Source organism: Antechinus flavipes, chromosome 2, assembly GCF_016432865.1.
Source record: "Antechinus flavipes isolate AdamAnt ecotype Samford, QLD, Australia chromosome 2, AdamAnt_v2, whole genome shotgun sequence".
Taxonomy (NCBI): domain Eukaryota; kingdom Metazoa; phylum Chordata; class Mammalia; order Dasyuromorphia; family Dasyuridae; genus Antechinus; species Antechinus flavipes.
Window position 1 is genome coordinate 88,602,289 of NC_067399.1, and position 22,841 is coordinate 88,625,129.

The 22,841-nt window shown below is 36.9% G+C and overlaps 1 protein-coding gene across 1 annotated transcript in view; it reads right to left on the bottom strand.

The window, feature by feature from the left end:
* THADA (THADA armadillo repeat containing) overlaps positions 1-20,159 on the bottom strand; it is a 34,794-nt gene extending 14,635 nt beyond the window's left edge. Inside the window, exons 1-11 of the mRNA XM_051975185.1 lie at positions 20,070-20,159; positions 19,447-19,541; positions 18,084-18,214; positions 15,538-15,686; positions 15,376-15,408; positions 15,010-15,058; positions 12,916-13,106; positions 11,493-11,587; positions 9,224-9,444; positions 6,537-7,241; positions 3,104-3,281 (exon numbers count right to left, since the gene is read on the bottom strand). Of these exons, the coding sequence (XP_051831145.1) occupies positions 3,104-3,281; positions 6,537-7,241; positions 9,224-9,444; positions 11,493-11,587; positions 12,916-13,106; positions 15,010-15,058; positions 15,376-15,408; positions 15,538-15,686; positions 18,084-18,214; positions 19,447-19,541; positions 20,070-20,145 (1,923 nt within the window). The 5' untranslated portion in view covers positions 20,146-20,159. The remainder of the gene's footprint in view (positions 1-3,103; positions 3,282-6,536; positions 7,242-9,223; positions 9,445-11,492; positions 11,588-12,915; positions 13,107-15,009; positions 15,059-15,375; positions 15,409-15,537; positions 15,687-18,083; positions 18,215-19,446; positions 19,542-20,069) is intronic.
* Between the last annotated feature and the right edge of the window lie 2,682 nt (positions 20,160-22,841).

Here is a 22,841-nt window from a genome sequence, read left to right on the forward strand (position 1 = left end):
AATAACATTTCCTGTCCTCTAGAAGCATATGACCTACTAGGAAGATGCAACCTCTATATAACTAAGTATAATATAAAGTAGAGGGGCAGAGGAAGGATCCAAAGTACTTTGGGAAAAGTTGAGGAGAGAATATTTTCCAATGTAGGAACAGACTTGTGGAGGTGGCACCTGGCCTGAGTCTAGATGGCAGAGGAGGATTCTAAGAAGGAGAGGTAAGGAGGGAAGGCATCTCAGGCATGGGATATGCCTTTGTAACATATTTCCTTGACTCTTCTGAGCTCACTGCCACCTTGGGGCAGATCCTTACCTCTCCTCCCACCTGGACTTTGCAAAGGCCTGCTGCTACATCTGCCTGCCCCACATCTCTCCCCATTCCAGTCCATCCTCCTCTAAGGCATTGGGCTGATCTTGTTACCCCTTCTGCATAAGCTCTTCCTGGAAGGATCAAGTGTACAATCAGTCATTGACCCACCTGTCCATTTTTACACTTGACTCGCTCCCCACACTCAGTGATGCTCTAACACTGGCCTCCTTGCTGACATGTCCTCTCCCAACTCCACACTTCATCGGTCCCCTGGACCTCTTTCTCCTCATCCTGCCTTCCCTCAAGTCCTGACAAAAGTCTCATCTTCTACAAGAAACCTCGGATCCCCCTTCATGCTAGTGACTCCCTCTTGTCCATCGCCAATAGACCTCGTGCATATCTTGTCTGATAGTTATTTGTGTGGTGAGGGCAGGACTTGTTTTTGCTTTTCTTTACATCCCCAGAGCTTGGTGCATAGTTGGCTCCTAATAAAATTTTTTTAAATTTGAATTGACTCAATATTATCATTTATATAGAATTATCAAAGCTTCAGAATGGATAAAATTATTAAAGTTAAAGTTGGTAGATCTACAAGGAAAAAAGGTCTGGAATAATCCTTGAAAAATGCCCACAACTGAACGAATCCAACCATTCTGGAGAGCAATCTGGAATTATGCCCAAAAAATTATCAAATTGTGCATACCCTTTGATCCAGCAGTGTTTCTATTGGGCTTATATCCCAAAGAAATACTAAAGAAGGGAAAGGGACCTGTATGTGCCAAAATGTTTGTAGCAGCCCTGTTTGTAGTGGCTAGAAACTGGAAAATGAATGGATGCCCATCAATTGGAGAATGGCTGGGTAAATTGTGGTATATGAATGTTATGGAATATTATTGTTCTGTAAGAAATGACCAGCAGGATGAATACAGAGAGGACTGGCGAGACTTACATGAACTGATGCTAAGTGAAATGAGCAGAACCAGGAGATCATTATACACTTCGACAACGATATTGTATGAGGACATATTTTGATGGAAGTGGATTTCTTTGACAAAGAGACCTGAGTTTCAATTGATAAATGACGGACAAAAGCAGCTACACCCAAAGAAAGAACACTGGGAAACGAATGTAAACTATCTGCATTTTTGTTTTTCTTCCCGGATTATTTATACCTTCTGAATCCAATTCTCCCTACGCAACAAGAGAACTGTTCGGTTCTGCAAACATATATTGTATCTAGGATATACTGCAACATATCCAACATATAAAGGACTGCTTGCCATCTAGGGGAGGGGGTGGAGGGAGGGAGGGGGAAAAAAATCGGAACAGAAACGAGTGTCAATATAATGTAATTATTAAATAAAAAATTTAAAAAAAAAAAAAAAAGAAAAAAAAAAAAGAAAAAGAAAAATGCCCACAACTGAGTTGGATAAAGAGAATATTAACCAAGAAGAAAACTCAAAAAGTGAAGTCAACCAGGTAAGAAATGAGTCAGGAAAAGGCAGTATCACAGAAACCAAAGGAAGAGCGCATTAAGGAAGAGGAAATGGTCACCAATGTAAAATACAATAAAAAGTTCATAGTAATTAAAAGGCCATTGGCGAAAAATGGTTGTTGTTTTTTTTAATTTTCAAAACACAAAGATAGTTTTCAACATTCATCCTTGCAAAACCTTGTCCAAATAATTTTTTTAAAAAATTTTAGAGACAATGGGGTTAAGCAACTGACTGGATTTAAACTTGGGTCCTCCGGACTCCAGGTTTAGTAACCTACTTATTGTGCCACCTTGATGCCCCATGACTAGCTAGTTTCATTAGAGAGAAGTATAAGCCCTGCATCAATGGCATCAAACTCTAATAGAAATGGATTCCTACAGGTAGTCTATTGACTTAGAAAATCACAAATTAGCATTATCTATGTTGCACTGTATTTTGTTTCTTTTACTTAAACATTTCCCAATTCCATTTTAAATCCAAAGTTTTGCAGGCTGTAAGGCAGGAGTCTGACACCTCTATATGTGAAGTGAAAGGAAGGAACTCCTTGTCCTTCATAGGAGTCTGGACATGAAAAGAAAGAGAGACATGAAATGGTCTTTGAAGAGGATGGCAGTATCAAGGCAAAGGGTTTTTGTTGCTGTTCTTTGTTTGTTTTAAGGAAGGGGAGAACTGGTCATGTGTGTGGACAGTCAGAAGGAGTCAGAAGAAAAGAAGATCCTGAATGAAGAAGGGAAGAAGGAAAGAAAGGCAGGAAGGGAAGAAGGATAAAGGCAGGGACAGGATCTTAGAAATGAGTGAAAGAGTTGGCTTTGAGGAACAAGGATCACCTCATCTCTGAGACTGGAGCACAGGCGGAGAGTGGGTAAAGCTGGAGACATTCTGAGCCACGAAGATAGGGAACAGAGGGAGCTCACTCTAACGTGGCCGCAGTTGTCTCCCCAGAGAGGGAGGGAAGGGAGGTTTGGGAGTGTGAGGAGAACTAGTCAGGGCCTTTTCATATCAGCGAGAACCCTGCAGAGGTTGGATAAGTTGAATTTGCAGTGAGAACAGTCAGGACAATTTGATGAGTTCCCCTGGCAACATTCGGCAGCCCCGGGGGAAAAAAGGCAGACAGATGGTGGCAAGGTCCAGAGCAAACAACAGAAGGGGAAGGAGCAAACAAGTCCAGGATGGAGGACAAGTGGTATCTCCTTCTTGCCCCAAAGCAGGGGACTAGAGCACAAGGCTCTTTACAAGATACTAATGAAATACAAGGAAGGCCAATTCATAACTTCTATCATTCCAGTGATTTTTATTTACTTACCTGGCAATGCTGATGAACTAAGCCTTGTTTTATTTTTGCACTGGATACAAGGCTACCCCATGTAACATGAGATGCAGACTGTAGATGTCCATGAGCCCTGGCTGTCCTAAGACAGGCCATCAGAGCTCCGAGGGAGCCTCTGCTGTCGCGGGACCCTAAAGACAGGAGTGGGTAAAAGCTGTAATCCCAGATAACACGATAAAAACAATTTACACTGATATACCAGCATTAAAGTGTCATAAAATGACAGGGGCAGTTTTAAATAATCACACTGCCCATTTTTCCAACCATATCATGTCCAACCAAACTACTTCAGAAAAGAAATATATCAAATTTTCCAACAAGAATAATTTACCAAAAGGATGAAGATTATCTAATGTTAGGTCCTTCAACTGTTCACACCTCAGAACCTCTCTGTTATTTGTATCCCTCTTCTCCTCCTTCCAAACTCATTCTCAGTCTGTGAGAGAGCCTCCTACTCTACTGAGAACACTCACGGTGGTCCTCACTCCTATCTTCCACCAAGATCTTGTTCCATCAATCATCCTCTCTCTCTCTAGCAACTTTAACCTTTCTTTTTCCACTGGCTCATTTCCTTCTGCCTTCAAACATGCTCAGGTCTTTCCTATCCTAAAAACACTGCCCTTTGGTGCTGCCATGCCTTCAACTTGCCATCCCATTCCTGTCCTCCCATCATTGCCAAACTTCTCAAGAAAGCTGTCTACCAATGTTGCTACCTCCTTTCTCTCCATTCCTTGGAATAAGGCTTCTGTCCCTACGTCATTTATTTTAAAATATTTTTATTATGAACTTATTTAGCTTTACATAAAAAAAAAATACTTACTAAACATGACACTGGGAACAAGTATAAGAAATTCCCTCAAAGTCAAAAAGTCAAAGAACTTAGAGCTAAAAAGTGGCTTGTGAATCACAGATGATAAAACCGAAAGATGATTTAGCATTAAAAAAAAAAAAAGTTACAAATCATGGAGTCAGCAAGGTACAGAAGAAAAGAGTACTGATTCTGAAGTCAGAGTACTTGGGCTTATATTCTGACTTGGGCATATATTCTCCCCCTTAATGCTGGCTACAGGTGTGACCCTAGATAAATCAATTATTCCCCCCACCCCGTCCTTAGTTACTCCACTTTAAAGTGAGAAGGTATAACCACTGATGCTCGCTCCAGCTCTAGATGTTACAAACCTACAACATCAATTCCAAAGCCCTCACCTTTAAGGAAACTAAGGATCAAAGGGCTTCCCCAATTTGTTTGAGATCACAAAGGCAGTGAAGAGGCAGAGCAAAGATCCAAATGAAGGTCCTGACCCCAAAACCTACTCTTTCCATTGCCCCCTTTCATTTTACAGATGAAGAAACTACAGGGCATTTAGTCACTCACCCTTCCCCACCCCAGACAAAAAATGGGTTAGGGCCACTTGCAAATCCTAAAGACTAACTCATCCAAAATCTAAATACCTTTTAAACCACTTCAAATCAAAAAAATTACATCTGGTCACCTCAAGGGGTTAAATGCCCTACCCAAGGTCACACAATATTTAATGAGCAGAAGAGCAGACATGAACATTTGGGTCCTCTGATGCAAATCCAACGCTAATTTCTTTGGATAGTTACATATATATACGAGTAAATTAAAAGTATAAATTGTCATCAGTACATAGGCTACTCTTTGAGTTGGTCTTTCTCAGTATCATTACGTCACTCTTCTCATATCTATTGTTCTTATCAGCGTGATGGCACGCCATTGCTGATACATCAGTTTGTTTGGTTATTCCCACACTCTTCGAGCATTGGGATGGGTTTTGATTTTGCTGTGCAAAGAGTTCTTTTTTTCCTTTTTTTTAATTGCTTCTTTGGGGTATCCCAAATAGCAGATTACAGGGTTAAAGAGGGAGAAGCATGATCAATTTTATTATCACCAATAAAAAAGTAACTGAAAAACTGAGAACAGTAAATCAAAAGATAATCAGCAAGGGATAGTTTGGGCCTGAATCCAACTTTGAGTGGACCACTCATGTCAAATGTAAATATCTACAAAACCAATGTCTGTTAGGCCATATAAGCAATGAAAGCATGTGAAAGATAAGAATCAGAATGTGCAGTCTCTCAGAGAAGGAAGCAGAAAATACACCAAATATAGACTTTATAAGGATTTCTTCTAACAATAGCCATAGCCATTCATACTCTATAAAGATATAGGTAATTTTGGGGATGCTGTAATGGGCTGGAAAGTTGCACTTTACAGGAAAGCCAGGGCCTTTGTCTCTTCTGTACATCTCAGGACAGCATCACAAACCAACTCTAATAACTTCTGAAGCCCCACTCAAAAAGAGAGAAATCATTTCTTTTATCCATATACCCACATGAAAACTACTCAAAGGCAGCTACAAATAAATATCGGAAATGCATTTTTTATCTACAATCATCAGAGATTTACCTAGAATCATTCTTCTCCAGCTTATTTTACAGATGAGGAAACTGAGGCAAACAGAGAATTAAGTAACTTGCCCAGCACTACACAGCTAGTCAGTATCTGATGCCAGATCAGAAAGATGAATCTTCTGACTCTAAGCCTGGTACTCTATCCCCTGGGCCTTTAATTACCTCAAACTTCTCCCAGAAATCCAATTTATACTGATGTTTTTAGTATTTAAGAAAAGTAAGTGAAACTTGGAATACAAGGTTTTGCAAAGGTGCATGTTGAAAACTATCACTACATGTATTTGGAAAAATAAAATACTATTAAAACAAAAAAAAAGGAAAGTGATTTAGTAAGCATTTGTTAAAGTCCTACTATATATGAGGTATTGTACTAATTATTGGAAATTTAGAAAAAGACAAAAGCCTGGTCCCAGTCTTCAAAGAGCTTACATTCTAAAGGAAGAAATAACATGCAAACAATTACATACAAACACAATGAATTCAGTGCAAATTATGAGTGTTTTAGAAGGAAGGCAAGAGCTATGATTAACTGATTAAAATATGCTCAGTATACTCTGTTTAAGAAGCTAGGGATTAGCTTATGCATTTTAAGAAAGAGAAAAAACTAGACCATTATCTGAAAATGTTACTTATGTGAACTACTTTTTCCCTGATAATGCAGGTAAATAAGGCATGATCACTATTTATTTGTAGGTACCTTTAAGATGATTTCATCTGGATTTATAGCCTCAATTCCTTGCTAGCTGTGAGACTTTGGGCAAATCACTTAACTGCTCTCTGCCTCAGTTTCCTTATCAGCAAAATGAGGATAAAATAGCAGGGTCATCGTGAAGATCAAATAAAATAATATTTGTAAAGTCCTTAGCACAGTTCCTGGCACACAACAGGCTTAATAAATGCTTCCTTTTGTCTTTTGTTCCCTTCCCCCCTCATTCATAATTGGTCTTTCTCTCAGAGAGCAGCAAACTACAACCAGATTTTCTTACCTATGTTAATGTTAGTAGAAGTCTGAAGAATTTTCACCATGTAACCAAGGCTTTCAGGACTGCATTTCAATAGCTTTGGCAAATAATAATCAATTATAGAAGATGTTTGTTCTAGGTTCCCTTCACGCAGTATGAGGAGGAGAGGAGAAACCCACGTCTCATGCCATTGGTCAATCCAAGGACTACAAAGAGCCTGGGATTTCAAATGATTCTTGTGATTCTTAAACATGGTTTCTAGGAGGTCACTTGCATAAGGGGCCAGTGACTGATCGCCCATCACCTCTAAGATCTGAGAAGGGATTGTTTTATTCACTGCTAAAATAGTTTCAATTCCTACACAGTCCACCAGGCAGCTGAGGCAGGTATATTTTCCCTTAACGTGCCATTCCAATCTCAACAGGTTCTCTATAAGTCCCAAGAAAAAAGGATCAGAGACACAATTAGACCCTTCCACAGTGCACTGGTGTATCTGAAGAAGATTTTTGAATATGGTTTTTGTTTGGTGTCTCACAGCATCCAAGGGATGTTCCCAGTGGGTATAGACGTACTCCAGAAGTCTCCCAATTGTGTACGAATTCCCATTCAGACTGTTCTTTAGACTCAAAGAACTTGATTCAAGGATATCTAAGGCTGAATTGGTCCAAATCACCAAAATTCTAGATAAAAATATTTCCAAGCTTGATTCCTTGAGCCTGAAAGAAAATGAGTTATATTAAAGATAAAAGTTCACTTAAAAAAAAAAACCTAAAATTTTTATTACAACTTTTATGATGATTTAGAATTATAAGCTACCAAAAAAAAAAAAAAAAAAAAAGCAATGAGACCACAATATAAAATTATTATTAATAGTACATGGGAAAAACAATATAAATAGTTCCAAAAAGATTTCATTACATTCAAAAGAGTCTAATTACTTTTAAAATTTAGTGTTTGTTTAGTCATTTTAAGCATGTCTGACTTCATGAACTCTTTGGGGTGTTCTTGGCAAAGATACTGAAGTGATTGGCAATTCCCTTCTGTAGCTCATTTTACAAATGAGGAACTGAGGTAAACAGGACTAAGTGATTTGCCTAGGGTCACATAGCTAATAAGTGTCTGAGAAGAGATTTGAACTCAAGAAGATGAATCTTTCTGATTCCAAGCCCAGTGCTTTATCAATACACCAGCTAGCTGTCCTACTTTTAAAATTAATTTGTAGTTATTTTAAATGTTCTTTCTGATACAAAAAATCTACAATTTCTTCTAGAGGATAATCACACAGTCCCAAAATGAAACCTCTAAAACAGGACTGGAAGGTAAAGTTAAAAATAAGTACTGGAACATCACATTGTCATATTTTTATCTTTATGATGGTTGATGACAGACTAAAATTTTAGTTTGTTATTTTAAGTATGCCATCACTTTCCAACTAAAAGGTAACAAAGCTTGGAAATGAAATAGCTCTGTGAATTGTGTTGCCAAGATTTCCTCATTAAAAACAAAGACTATATGAAATTCTAATTGTAATTTTACAGTTCAAAGCATAAGAAGTGAGACCTAAATGTTTAGATGTTGGAATCCTTACTAACTGCTAAGTAATTAGAGTTGATCTAATCTTACAAGAAGATGTTTTGGGCAGAACCTGAAACAAGGTACTAAGTAGAACTACCCATAATCCCTCTCTCTGGAAGGAGCATAAATAGGCCAATGGGCCAGTCGGAGAGTTCTCTAGAGAGTGAAGACGCTACAAGTCGAGATTTCACCGGAATGACATGAAGATTGGAGCTGGCTGGAGGCTGAAGAAAGCAGAGGCAGAGGCTGAAGGACCAGACCTTTGGATTTGGTGACACTTGGAGAGAGCTCTTGGAACCAAGCAGAGAGATAGGCCTCTAAGCTAACCGGGCTATATTGGAAATAATAAAAGATCTGAACTTTGATCACCTGGCTGCGTTTTTGAGAAGAAAAAGATCACCACATTTAGATGATTTTAGAAATTTTAATCAGAGATCCTTGTGGTGCTGAGGTGGTCCTAGACTCTCAAAGGCATAAGGGGAATCCAGGCTTGACAACAGACCAGATACTGAAATAGATAAGTTGGATCCAATTAAACAAGATGGTAAGAATGGACTAGATTGCCTTCTATCAAGTCATATAAATCTATAGTCTCTGAAGAATGAAAAGTGATTATAACTAAGAGGACCTGGAGAAAGGGACGTGCATATGACAAGTATGAATAAGTTGCCCCACATAACAAATCAGGAACTCTCAAGAAGAAATGGAGCAAAAGATGTCATCAAAGAAACACATGATTGAAAAAAGAGAACAGACAAGAGCAATATGATATTGCCCATTAGGAGGAGAAAAGATCTTAGAAGTTTGGAGAGACCTCTGTAGTAACTTATAGGAAGCCCTGGAACAAAGTTGTATGAGAGCCACAGATGGATCCTACCTGTATCATTAGTGGAAACACTCCCATTAGTGAAACAACAGCTCCCCTTGAGAAGTTCAGGCCCCCAAAACATACACCAATTGTTCCCATTTGTCTCACTTTATACCATGGCAGAAATACCATGGTATAAGATTTTATACAGACACCTAAAGATATTTTATTCAGCTTTCATTTTCAAACGGCTTCCAATCTTGATCAAAGCCATTTTTACAATCAAAGATGGGGCAGAGCAGAAACTAAACTCACTGCAAACTCAGGGTGAACAAAACACTGGCAATGTCCAAAAGGAGTTTCTCTCCGCTCTGGCCCATGTTCCCATTCTTCCAGCTTAACATTGCCAATGCGCCTTGACAAAGGAAGAGGAGGGCTGGCCCAGGGATGTCCTCCATACACAGGCTTCCACAGCTGCTCATAAACCATTCAGGCACCTTGGGACTTTCCACTGAATGAAGTATCAAGTGGTTCACCTGGAAAAAAATTAAATTAAATTAACACACAAATCACCAAAAGATTCTTTCCCCAAAAAGTCACCGAAACAATAAGTCCAAGTTATATTTGCCTTGAAATTTTTCCCTAGAAAATAACAGAATTAATTAGTAATAGTTACAGTAATGAAAACTGTTATGTAATTACTGTAATGAAAAGGGTTTTTCATTTAAAATGTTAAGCTGCTAGAGGGCAGGGGCCATGTTGGTTTTCAAGTACATGACAGCACAGTGCCATCTGTAGGCAGGTATACAACAAATGCTGTGTGGAAACAATTTAAGAAAACTGAATTATGAAATTTCACTCAACTTGTGAGAACAAATGAGAAAACTTGTGAGAAAAATGATCCTTGAAATAACAGTGGGCACACAGACAAAATCAAATGAAGAAGTAAGAAGGCGTATACCCATAATGCAGGCAAAAACCCAGCCTCACCCACAGAAAAAGTGGTAGACACTTGACAAAATGTTTATTGATAGGATGGACTGATTGATTTAGACCTGTAGTAACAGATTAGAAGGATGACTACTTAGCTCTCCACTTCATTCTGTCTGCAAATAATACAACCTACAAGAAGTTAAAAATAATTTGATTAAATTTATCTAAATGGAATTTTAAAAATTAATGAATAAGTTCTTTATTGCCCTCAAATGTGTCATAGACTAAGCAGTGGTTCTCAAACTTTTGTTTTCAGTATCTTTATCCTATTAAAAATTATTGAGAATCTCTTCAAAAAGTTTTTGTTTATCTGGATTATATTTATATATATTTATAGACATTTACCATATTGGAAATATGGAAACTATTTTTGAATTTGTTTCAGATCCCCAGGATTCTCTGGACCATACTTTGAGAACCACTGGACTAAAGTATGTCTTTGTAGACTGAAAAAATGCTAAAATTCAAAATTATATTAACAACTGATAAATTACTATACATGTGGAATCCAATAATGACCAAATGATCTATTTAGTAGATTATATATTGAAATTGATTACATGTCAAAAAAATCTACTAAATGCAATTTAAATTTTTATAACATGAATTTACATAATTCTAAATGAGTGCTTTTTAACCAAAATAAAAAGAAAAAAACAAAAACAGAATCCCAACCACATCACAGCAACAAGAAGAAACATCAGTAGAGTATTCCCAAATGTGGGTATTCTCAGTGTGGGAGCTCCATTCAACAATTCAGTCACAACCCATCCATGATTTAATAGATAAATCTTATATGACTCATATTCATAGGTGTTAAGTAAATTGCCCAGGAACATACTACTAAGAAGTATTAGAATAGTATTTGAATTCAAACATTTCTAATTCCAAGCCCAACATTCTATTTCCTATCCCATGCCAATAGTATTAAAAAATACTATGTAGAAAATATAGTAAGCATTAATTAAATAAGCCAAACTCTTTTGGGGTGGGGTGGGGTAATTACAGGTCTCATGTTAAAAGCTGTTCAATGTTCCAGGATTTGAGAAAATTAGCATATCCTCTCCAAACAGGGGCATCTGAGTCTATACGATCTATAAGTAGATATCCCTTTATTCATCTGGATTTTGTTCTGCATATCTTCCATGTTAATGATCCGGAAAAGTTTCCAAGTAAGATGCAAAATGAAATGTTTCATATAAATGACTGAAACAGTTAAATCACCTTGAATTCAAATATTTTCTTTTGTAATGCTGCATCATTAAGATAGTCACTAAAATAATTGGAGGCAAATAAAAAGACTTATTTCAAAAATGCAATAACATGTGGATGACCTTTAATAGTTTAAAAAAAGTTGAAGTCATCTACTGGGTTAGTCTTCGATATTTACTACACAGGCATGATAAATTAACACTATACAGAAGAAATCTTAATTTCTACACATTCTAAAGATTGTAAATTAATCTCACACCAAAAGAAATATGGTATAATAAGAAAAACTTTAGATAAATAACATACATACCAAAAAAAATCAAAATATCTTACATTTAACAATATTTACTTAGTATAACTTAAAGAAAAATCAACTTACCAAACCAGGTATCATTTCATTAGTATCACAAAGAGTCTTAATGAGAAGTATAATGGCTAATCCAGATGTACTCTGAATATTCTGTAAGAGGTCATCTATTTGGCAGAAAAACATAATATACTTATTAAAAAATATAAGTCTTCTTCAACAATTCCTTCATAAGCCATCAATTGTGCCCTCATACTACAAGTTAATGTAAGTAAGGTATTTTGCAAGCATTGAAGTCCTAGACAAGTGTCAGCCCTTATAGAAATTAAAAAAAAAAAACAAAAACAGTATTTGTGATTTCACTGGTAGAAGAAATTTTCTTTCTTTCTTTTTTTTACAGCATTATCCCTTGCACTCACTTCTGTTCCGATTTTTTCCCCTCCCTCCCCCAGATGGCAAGCAGTCCTTTACATGTTGAATAGGTTACAGTATATCCTAGATACAATATATGTTTGCAGAACCGAACAGCTTTCTTGTTGCACAGGGAGAATTGGATTCAGAAAGTATAAATAACCCGGGAAAAAAAACAAAAATGCAAGCATTTTATATTCATTTCCCAGTGTTCTCTTTCTTTGGGTGTAGCTGCTTCTGTCCATCCTTGATCAATTGAAACTGAGTTAGATCTTCTCTTTATTGAAGAGATCCACTTCCATCAGAATACATCCTCAAACAGTATCATTGTTGAGGTATATAATGATCTCCTGGTTCTGCTCATTTCACTTAGCATCAGTCCATGTAAGTCTCGCCAGTCCTTTCTGTATTCATCCCGCTGGTCATTCCTTACAGAACAATAATATTCCATAACATTCATATACCACAGTTTACTCAACCATTCTCCAATTGATGGGCATCCATTCATTTTCCAGCTTCTACCCACTACAAACAGGGCTGCCACAAACATTTGGCACATACAGGTCCCTTTCCCTTCTTTAGTATCTCTTTGGGGTAGAAGCCCAGCAGAGACACTGCTAGGTCAAAGAGTATGAACAGTTTGATAATTTTTTGAGCATAATTCCAAATTGCTCTCCAGAATGGCTGGATGTGTACAATTCCACCAACAACATATCAGTGTCCCTGTTTTCCCACATCCCCTCCAACATTCCCCATTATCTTTCCCTGTCACTCTAGCCAATCTGACAGGTGTGTAGTGGTATCTCAGAGTTGTCTTAATTTGCATTTCTCTGATTAATAATGATTTGGAGCATATTTTCATATGTCTATAAATAGTTTCAATTTTAGAAGAAATTTTCTGATTGATAACCTGCCTCTACGAAAGCAATAGCAATTTCTTTGGCACTCATAGACTCAATGAGTTGTCTAAAATTTCCACTTGCAATCTCTTTTCACCTGAGAAGTTTTGTATTTCAACAAAGTGTCAGAGGCAATTCCAATTAGCACATAATGATACTTAATTTCTGAACACTGCTTCACTTACCATTCCTTAGGATCTTGGAGAAAATGCTCAGTAGATCACACATGCTTTGCCAAACTGGAGAGCCAGGGATCTTCCAAAGTTCTCCCTGACTGATTTCTTGTCCTTTCTGCACTAGCATCATGGAGACTCTGATGGTGATCAGCAAGTTATGCATCAATTCTGTTTGAGCAATATGGTTTCCAGTAAACTTTCTAAAGATGGAGAAAGAGGACATCATGAAAGTGAATTTGAATAAATTTCCCTATCCTTCCTCTACTCTCCTTGTATGAAAAACACTCATTCAAAAGATGAAAAAATTCATACCTTTTTACCAAAAAGCTACAAAAAGACAATTTCCTCTAAATAAAAAAATTTCCTATTATCATTAGCACTGATTTGCTTAATTTATTTATTCTACGGGTCACAGACTCATTATTTCTTTCACAAACCCCTAACAAAATTCATGTACCAACCAACAGTATTATGGGGACATGGTCCAAGGCCAAATCCTGCTGTGTGAGCAGCAGCTCCTTGTTTACTTTGATTCAAGTAAAATCTAGTTAAAATTAAATATTAATTAGGCTGTAAGATCCTTGAGGGCAAGAACTGTCTTTATGTGTAGTTGTATCCCCAGTACTTAGCATAGTGCCTGATACATGGCAATCCTTAATAAATTTTTATCAACTGACTGACATTAAGGAAAGCCCCAGATGCAAAAGGAAAGGAAAGTTATGTCACTAAAGAACAGCATCCAGAATAGATGAAGAGGAAAAGGGGAAGTAACTAGAGTTATTGTAGCCAGCCAGCCTTAACATATGCATATACACATATATGCATATATATTTTATACATACATATATATGGCCTATGAAATCTTGACTTTTAACACCAAAGTGAATAACTCCCTACTTCTTCATTCCCTTCTAGCTCTCTATCTCCTCAGCAACTCCAACTACTTTCCCTGCAAAAAAGACAACAGGTCAATTGCCCTGATTGCTATAGCTTAGGAATGACTTGGTCCTCCATGAAGTCTGCATTTGAGCGTTTTATTCACCTCATATAAACCAAAGAGAACTTGCCACCACAGCAGAAGTCATAACTTCTGCCACACTAAATGAGGCTCTGACAATTACAAATCTTCCAGAATTTTTTCCAGATTATTTACAATTTTTCTTCTCATAAAGAGGTGCTTTTTGCTGCATCTTCATCATTAAAAAGTAAAATCTAATGCAAATTAAATATTTGTATTTAATTACAAATAAAAAATACTAGGAAACAAACCACAAAGTGGTACATTTATTACCATTCCCTCTAGAAATAATCATATTCAGACAAATGAGATAATAATTGTAATGCACTTAGCACAAGGCCTGGGATACAGGAAGACTATGTAAGTGTTTTTAGGAGAAGGAGGAGGAGGAGGAGGAGGAGGAGGAGGAAGAGAAGTATATCTTCTCAGAGAGACAGGACGCAGCATTTAGCACAGGGCCTGGGATATAGTAAGTGCTATATAAATGTTTTTATTATACTTATTATTACTATTACATCTTCCCAAAGAGAAAAGATGTAGCCTTTAACAAAAGGCCTGGGATACAGTGAGAACTATATAGATGTTGTTGTTGTTGTTGTTGTTATTATTATTATTAGATGAGAGATAGGTTGCCCGATATGCACTAAAATGCCAGATCCCTGAATGTCACCTGTTTTTGTTTTTGGCTTCACCTTTTTAGTTGACATACATGAAATAGCCTAACCACGTATCTGTCACTCCTAATAGACTACTGACCACCACCAGGCATAATATTAATGGGATGGGACTTATTATTATTTTTATATCCCAAATACCTATACACTGTCTGTTACACAGTAAGGCATTAATAAATGCTTATAGAATGAATTATTGTAGGAAAATGTAGGCTATGTAATCATACTACTACAATGTTGAAAAAAATATAGAAATTTCTGCCATAGAGGGGAAATCTGCTTCTCTTTCTGTCTCTCTCTATGTGTATTTATGTTTGTCTTTCTTATTTTCTCTCTCTCTCCCTCATACACACACACAGATATATACACATACACATTAACACACACACACACACAGAGAATGTACTTTACCTATTTTCTTCTGGTATTTCAACTAGAACCTTCTGTAGAAACTGAAGAACTAAAACAAAAAACATGTAATTAAAGAACAGTACTTCTTCCCCATAAGATTAAAAACAAACCACAAACTAAAAACTACTAACTAAAGTATCCATTTTAATATATGAAAAATGTCATATTACACATTACCTACTTTTGTACAGCTTGGTTTTTATCTCAAAGTGCAATTTTTTAGGAAGGAGCAACAAGGGGGACCCTCAGGGTACTAATTCCCCATCCTCTTCTTCATTGGCAACGATCAATTTATTTTCATATTTTTTAATATTTTATTTATTTGCTTAATTTTTTAAACATACAAATTCAGTAACTGGTTCTTACCATCTTTAAACAGGTTCATAACACTTGTCCTACCTGTAGGAAAAATAAGTCCCAACAACCAATATTAACATATTTTAAATGTCCATCATGAGTTTTAAGATACAAATTGAGAACTGTAGCAAAAACAGCAACAGAGTATGAAAATAATGAATGTCCTCTTACCCAGGTTAAAGTTCTCCATACAAGAGGCAAGATTGTCAACTACTTTCCTATAAGAATACAGGTTAGTAGTTTTCAGCTCTTCCTGAAGACAAGAAGTAAAGCTACATACGGCATCAGCAAAAAATGGTTCAGGGAGGCCATTTAGTGAACTAAAAGGAAAAAAAATAGAAGAACAAGAGGAAAAGTCTCAGAACCAAAGACCAGATGAGTCCATTTAACTGGACACTCTAGATAACTGGGTTGATCACATTACCCTTCTACTCAAGGAACTCCACTAGATTCCCCATTTCTTATAAGATGAAAGATAAACTTTTAGATTTGGCATTTAAAGCTCTTCAAAACCTGGCCCTTTCCTATTTCCCCAGCTTTGTCACTTATTATCATCTCAATCTCTTTCAGAAGCTCTATAGGCCAAATCATATTATATATAAAACATATATAACACAACATTCATATATTCATATATATATAAAACACACTATTGCCATCCCCATGCCTCTGAAATTATAGGGTCCATGCTTGAAATGCTCTTTCTCCCCATCCATACCTTCTGGAATCCCTGGCTTACTTCAAGACTCAACTCAAGCACAAATGTCTGCACAGAGTTCTTCCTAGTCTGATCCAGCTTACTAATGCTATCTCTCCCCAAACTATCTCAGGTTCATTTTACATATATTTTAAATGTAGCATCTATTTATATGTGTGTTTGTCTGTAGAATAAAAGTTCCCTCTAGGCAAAAATTGTTTCTCTTTTGATTTTGTGTTGTCTAATATAGTAACTTTTACACACTAATAAATTAGTAATATAATAATATATTATATGTATTTACTATATTAGTAAATTAATAATATAGCAATATATTACTATTACACACTAGTAATAAAGTAATACACTAGTATATTACACATTAGGTGCCTAATAAATGCTTATGGATTAGAGGGAAGTTATACAGAAATGGAAAATTCTATAGATATAATCTAAATGGATTTATCCATATAGTGAAACCCTAGGTTATGATTTGAAAATCAGAGTAAAAGGTTCTCCTCACCTCCAAAATATTGTCCCTATCCAAGTATTTTTGATATCTAAAATCATACTTTTAAAAAGCCATTCCTTAGATTTACTTTCCTTTAGGTATAAGTAATAAATAAGATATAAATAATAATAACAATATACAAAACAAATAATTTCTAGGAAGTAAAAAAATGTTGTGTTGATAGGGAAGGAACCAAGTAACATTGAGTCCCAAAAGGAGACACTAAAGGAAGAAGGGAAAGGATTCAGAAGCTAACAGGAAAGCTACAATAGAAACTTCACCCACTTTATCATTTTGCCAAGGACCAGTCTTCATAGAGTCATTTAACTGAGACTCATATCACTACCATGTCCATGTAGGGTTAAGAAAACCATCATTTTAAGTCCCAGTCCAATAGCCTAAGTGTGCTTTAGTCCAGACAACTAAAATCAAGTCACCCTTGGGAGGGTATAAGGAAAAGGGAGCTTCGTTAATTGGTTCTTTCTTGATCAGAAAATGCACTCCAATTATAGATACATACCAAGGTCCAGAGGCTCCCACCATTCCTTGGTGTATGACAGTTGAGGGCAACTAAGACACGGATGCCATAATCAAAAAGAGACCTCTCGCTTCACCCCCTCTGCTGATTTGGGAACGTGCCTTATTCTAAGAGGGTTCCCATGGTGTCAAAATGTGCAAGGTCTGGGCTCAGAGGCCGAGATGTCACTTGGCAGAGAATCACCGATGCCATGGGTATTTCTACTGCCCACAGGCCTCCAGCCAGGACCCACAGAGATCAGAGCAAGAAGCGCTCACCGCTCAGGGCAACGGCCTTATAAATGCTGGTCCAAGGTTTGAAAAGTCCCCAAAGCAAACAATGTGAAGGTCAAAAGTGAGAACTTTTCTCCTCCTCCTCCGGAAGGGGAAACTACAACTACTCAGATACCAAGTCAGTTACAATGACATGAGCGAAAAGTTGGGAACACGCAGCCCCTACGGTTAGAATACAGCTCAAAAGACAAAACGGCCTAAGTCCAGCCCTCGAAAGTACAGAGATTAGTCATCCGGTTCCATTTTGCCAAGGTATTAGGAGACTTTTTCAGAGCTAAAGCCCAGCTAAGAAGCCATAACCTGGGCTTGGAATAACAACATCCCTTTGCGCTCATCCTCTTGATGATCTCAGCCACAGAAAAATCCCCCAATTATTTCTGGTCACGAAGCCTTGCTGCGGATCAAACTTTGTCACAAGGCTGCTGTCAGCCCTCATTGCGGGCTGCAGCCAGAGTGCAGCCGTTGGTACTGCGATGTCCCCCCCGCCACTGGGGGCGGGCTCCGACGCATGGGTCCCTCACTCTGAAGTTAAACTCCTATTTGATTGCCGATTCTCCTGTCTCGAGCCCGCTCCATTGGGCTCTGGCCATCCAGAGGTGAGAGGCTAGTTCCATCTGGTTGACAATTTTATAGAGCCAATAAATTATCTTTAAATCTCAGAATACTGTTCTTTTTCACTATTAGTTTCTTTTTTCCTACCTTGCCAATACTTTTTTCAAAGGGTTCTTTGAGCCCACAGAAAAATAAATACGTCCTAAAACATCCAAACAACTCCGAAACATGGGATCACATGCCTGATGTCCATCAATCTTCTGAAGCAAAGGCACAATCTGAGAGAGAGAAAAAGCATTAAGACCAGGGGGAAAATCTGAAAATGTTATCTGGGTAGGAAATTATCTAATTTATCATGATGAGAATCTCCAACCATTCCAAAATCATGGAAATTGTAGTTATTAAACAGTTTCCCTTTCATTAAGAGTGCTGAATGAAACATCTGTGTAGTGCTAAATTATAGGATCTAGGATTATAGGATTTAGAGCTGGAAAGATAGGACCTCAGAAAACCTTAAATTTTTCCCTAAAAAAAATAAGGTTTAGCTACACCAATGAGAGATACCAACATTTCGCTCAAAAGAGAAACCTCAAAATATATTATTGTAACAATTTTTAAAAGTTCAAGAGACATCATTTCTGGATAATTTTATTAATAAGGCCAACATATAAAAAGATAAGTCATTTGGCCATCAGACCAAAGGCAATCAATCAATCATTGGTGGGCTCACAGTTTATATCCTCTATAAAGAATACACAGGTATTCTATGAAAGGCTAAGAGTGACTTCATATCCAAAAATACCTCTTTATTCAGACCACCTGTAACTTTGGACTATCTAGAAAAAGGATCTATCTCCCTCTAAGATAGAACACAATGGGCTTTCTACCTTAGATTAAATTCCTGGTAAGACTAAGTGGGGTGTGACCAAGATCAAAGAGAGTTAATTCAATCTCATTATCAGTAATGTCCTTCAAGAAACTGAACTTTTTAAAATTAGGAATTTGGAAGAAGAGAGCCTGAATCTCTCCAAGATATTGGTTATTAATAATCTCATCATTTAAGTATAAATGGCAAAAGTTTGTTTCAGGCATAATTTTATGATACTAATCTTAGTATTTTAGATAACATAAAATGTAATTTTTTAAAAACAAGATGGAATGTTAATCCAAACTGGTTTTTCCCCCATTAAAAAAAAAAATCACATTTCATATTCTCTAAAGGCCTGAGAATTGGTCTAGCTATATCTTCTCTCACTTATAAGTACATCTTCAGGTGAATCCTAAATGTGGTATCCATCACTCATCATTTATGAAATTAATGAAGTAAATAGCAACTGAAACTACCAGTAAAGTTTCATAGTGATTACAGTATGGATTAGTACTAAGGCACTTTGGTTCCTTACATAATGGCTTTAAGAGATTCTGAACAAAATCACTAATTTCTTTTTTTTAAAACTCATAGGATAGTTATAAGTAAGAGATGCAATCCTGGATACCAGTTAAGCCTTACCTGTTTGATACATTGGATTTGGACTAGTCCATCAGTCAGCTGTACACAATGTAACAACAAGGAAGCAAGATTCTCCCCTTCAGCATCTGCAAATGCTAAATAATACACAAAAAAAATTCTTCCTGTGACTTCAAAAATATGTAAATTATGTTTCAAATCTACTTTTCAAAGAACTAAATATTTAGAAAGTAAAAACATAGGCCTTATTAATCTGCATATCATATTTTAGGGAAACAATTTGACCTGCATAAAAAAAAAAGACACAACATATAGAGAAAAAAGACAGGAATATACTTCAACAGAACAATTCGTATTTATGTAGTACTTAAGAGATTTAGTAAACACTTTTCTTTCAACTACTCTATAAAGTCAGTGGCACAATTATCATTATCCACATTTTACACATAAAATATTTACCCAGAGTAAATGGACTCAAACCCAGATCCTCTTTTTGCAAATCCAGTAGTCTTTCCATTATACCATGCATCATCTTTTTCCGTTTGCTAACATAATACCCAAGTTTGAAAAAACCCCTATAGACTCCCTAGGCAATTGCTTCCAAACTAGGACAGAAGTACATTAAACAGGCATTAAACACAATTAAAAAAAAAAAAAACTCTCACATTTCAACGTTTCAAGTTCCTGGTGACCAACAATCAATGCAGCAACCTGAATATCTTTTTTCTTCTTTAAAACCATTTTGGACAAATTAAAATAATATATACTGTAAGAAAGAAGAGAAACAGTTTATTGATGACTATTAAATGTTGGCTTAATCCAATTTAGCATTTCCACCAAAGCCATTTCTGTCTGTCTCAACATATGGCAACATATGGCATGATTTCACTTAATTTTAAATTATACAATTTAATACCTTGTTAAATTTAGAATCAAGTTCTCCTCTAGTTCAAATTACAACGATTGCTGGCTTTATGGGAACAATCTTAGTGATGACTCAATAAAGGGTTTTTAAGAGCTTTGCAAAGTACTAAACATATGTTATCTCATTTGACTATCCCAGTCAAACCCAGTTTGAACAGATCTTTGAAACTGAAGAAGTGATCATCCAAAAGTAAAAATGGGAGTTGGTCTGGAGAAGGTTGGCCAAATGAGGGGAATCAGAGCTGAATGGGACCTTCAAGGTTAACTATTCCACCCCCTTCATTTGTTAACTGAAGAAGGAACCACAGTGAGAAATAATTTGTCTAAGGTTACTCAAATAGGAATAGAATTGGGATTCAAACTCCAGAGTCGGTTTGGTATTCCAAAATTAGTCCTCAATTTGGTATTTGGGTTGTTAATGGTTCTGACAGGAAAAAAAAAAAAAATTCCGAGGGCCAAGAGACACTTTCTTGGATGCTCTGTGAGGGTCTGTCCTCTTTGGGATTTTCCCTGGCCAGGAGAGAGCACTGGCACAAATGGCATCAAACATAGGTTCCTGAGGAATGGAAATTCTGTAGCTGAGAATCTAAAAACCCCCTGTGAGCATGTTGCTTGTCTTTCACAGTGTCTGCAAATGCATGGGATCCAACAGATAGTGAGATTCCGGACGCCAATTAGAAATCATGCTCAGCTGCAGTTAGATCCTCAGAGAGCCCCAGAATGGAAGGCTTGCCTACTTTCTATCTGGTAAGAGTCTCCGACTAGAAGACCAGCAAGTAGTCATTCAGCAATCTGCCTGAAAGCCTTTAAGGATAGGAACCCACCATGACTTAAGGAAGTTTATTCTACATTCAGTTAACTCTTTCTGTTAAGAAGTTTTTCTAAGTATCAAGCCAAAATTTACCTCTGAAACTTCTATCTATTGATCCTAGAATAAAATTGAAAAAAAGCATGATCCCTCCTCCATGGGAGAACCTTTCAAATAATACTACAATACAATTATTATATCCAGTCTGAACTTTCTCTTGTTCATCCGCATGCTCTGCTCCTTCCACCAGACCTGAGATGAGACCTCTGGATACTCTCTCCAACGTCCTTCCTCATCCGCAGTACCCAAACCTGAACACATTACAAGTGAGGTCTGGGGTAGACAGAACACAGCAGGACGATTGCTTCCCTATTTCTAGAGCCATCCCGCTCAATGCAACCCAACATTACAGTCACCTTTTCAGCTATCCAGAATAATGGTGGCTCATTCTGAACTTGCAAGCCACTAAAAGTCCCAGATCTTTGTTATCTAGCAATTGCCTTTTATATTTCATTTGTGATGGTGATTTTTTTTTAATTCAAGTATAAGACCCTACGCGTACTTCTATTGAATTTCATATGATTAGTTGCAGCCCCAGTCTGTAACTTATCAAAATCTTTTTGGCTCCAGATAGCTACTCAGGACGGTAGCTAGGCCTCCTAGTGTTGAATCATCCACAATTCAATGAGTATTCCTTCTGCATCTTTACCCAAATGGAAGATAAAAGTGTTACACAAAACCAAGCCCTGGAGATCCCTCCACTGAAGGCCTCCTGACACAAGCTGTTAATAACCACATTTTGAATTCAACCATTCAATAATCCACCATCTATTAATAACTATCAAAAGCTTTTCTAAAATCTAAATAAACTATCTTCACAACATTCCCCTCCCTACGAATGTATTAACCCTGATTAAAAAAAAAAGGAAAAGAGTTTGGTCTAAGATGACCCATATGATGAAACCATCACTAGTTCTTTTTAATCATCATTCCTCTTTCTAGATATTCACCAACTTTCTCTTTAATGATCATAATTTTTCTCCCATTCAATGGCCTATAGTTTGCATACTCTTCTGTCTTTCCCTTTTTAGGAAATGAGGACTAACTTTTGCCCTTCTCCTCCAGTACCATGATTGCTATCTCCTTTTTCTAAGATCTTTCAAATATCCCTGAAAGTCACTAGGCAATCACGTGGGCCAGTTCTTTCAGTACCCAAGGGTATGGTGCTTCAGAACCAAGTGATTCAAAATCATAAGGGGCAATATTTGCCTTCTAACTCCTTATTTGTGTTTGTTATATGGACTATCAGCTGCTTGTTAGTCAATTTTTCAGTCTCCAGTGTGAAGATCATTCCCCTTTGCAGAGAAAACTTAAGGAATTGAGCAACCCAGCCCTTTCTCTGTTGTCATGTGACAGTTAATTGAGCCTGGAAGTGAATGGAGATTCAGTAAGCCTTGCCCATTCTAGTCTACAACCTAAAAAAGCAGAAAGTTGCCTGTCATTACCTACCTTCTTTTGTATTTAATCCCCTAGGCAGTGGAAGCTCTGAATCTCTTGACCCAATTAAGTCTTAAGAACTGTTTCAATATCTTTTCAGGCAAAACTAAGCCAGCCCACTCTAGAGTAGAGCCTTGGGATAATAATGCTCCTAATAAAAGGCTTATATGCTTTTTTTTTTTTAATCTAAGTCTTATGTTATTGTTGC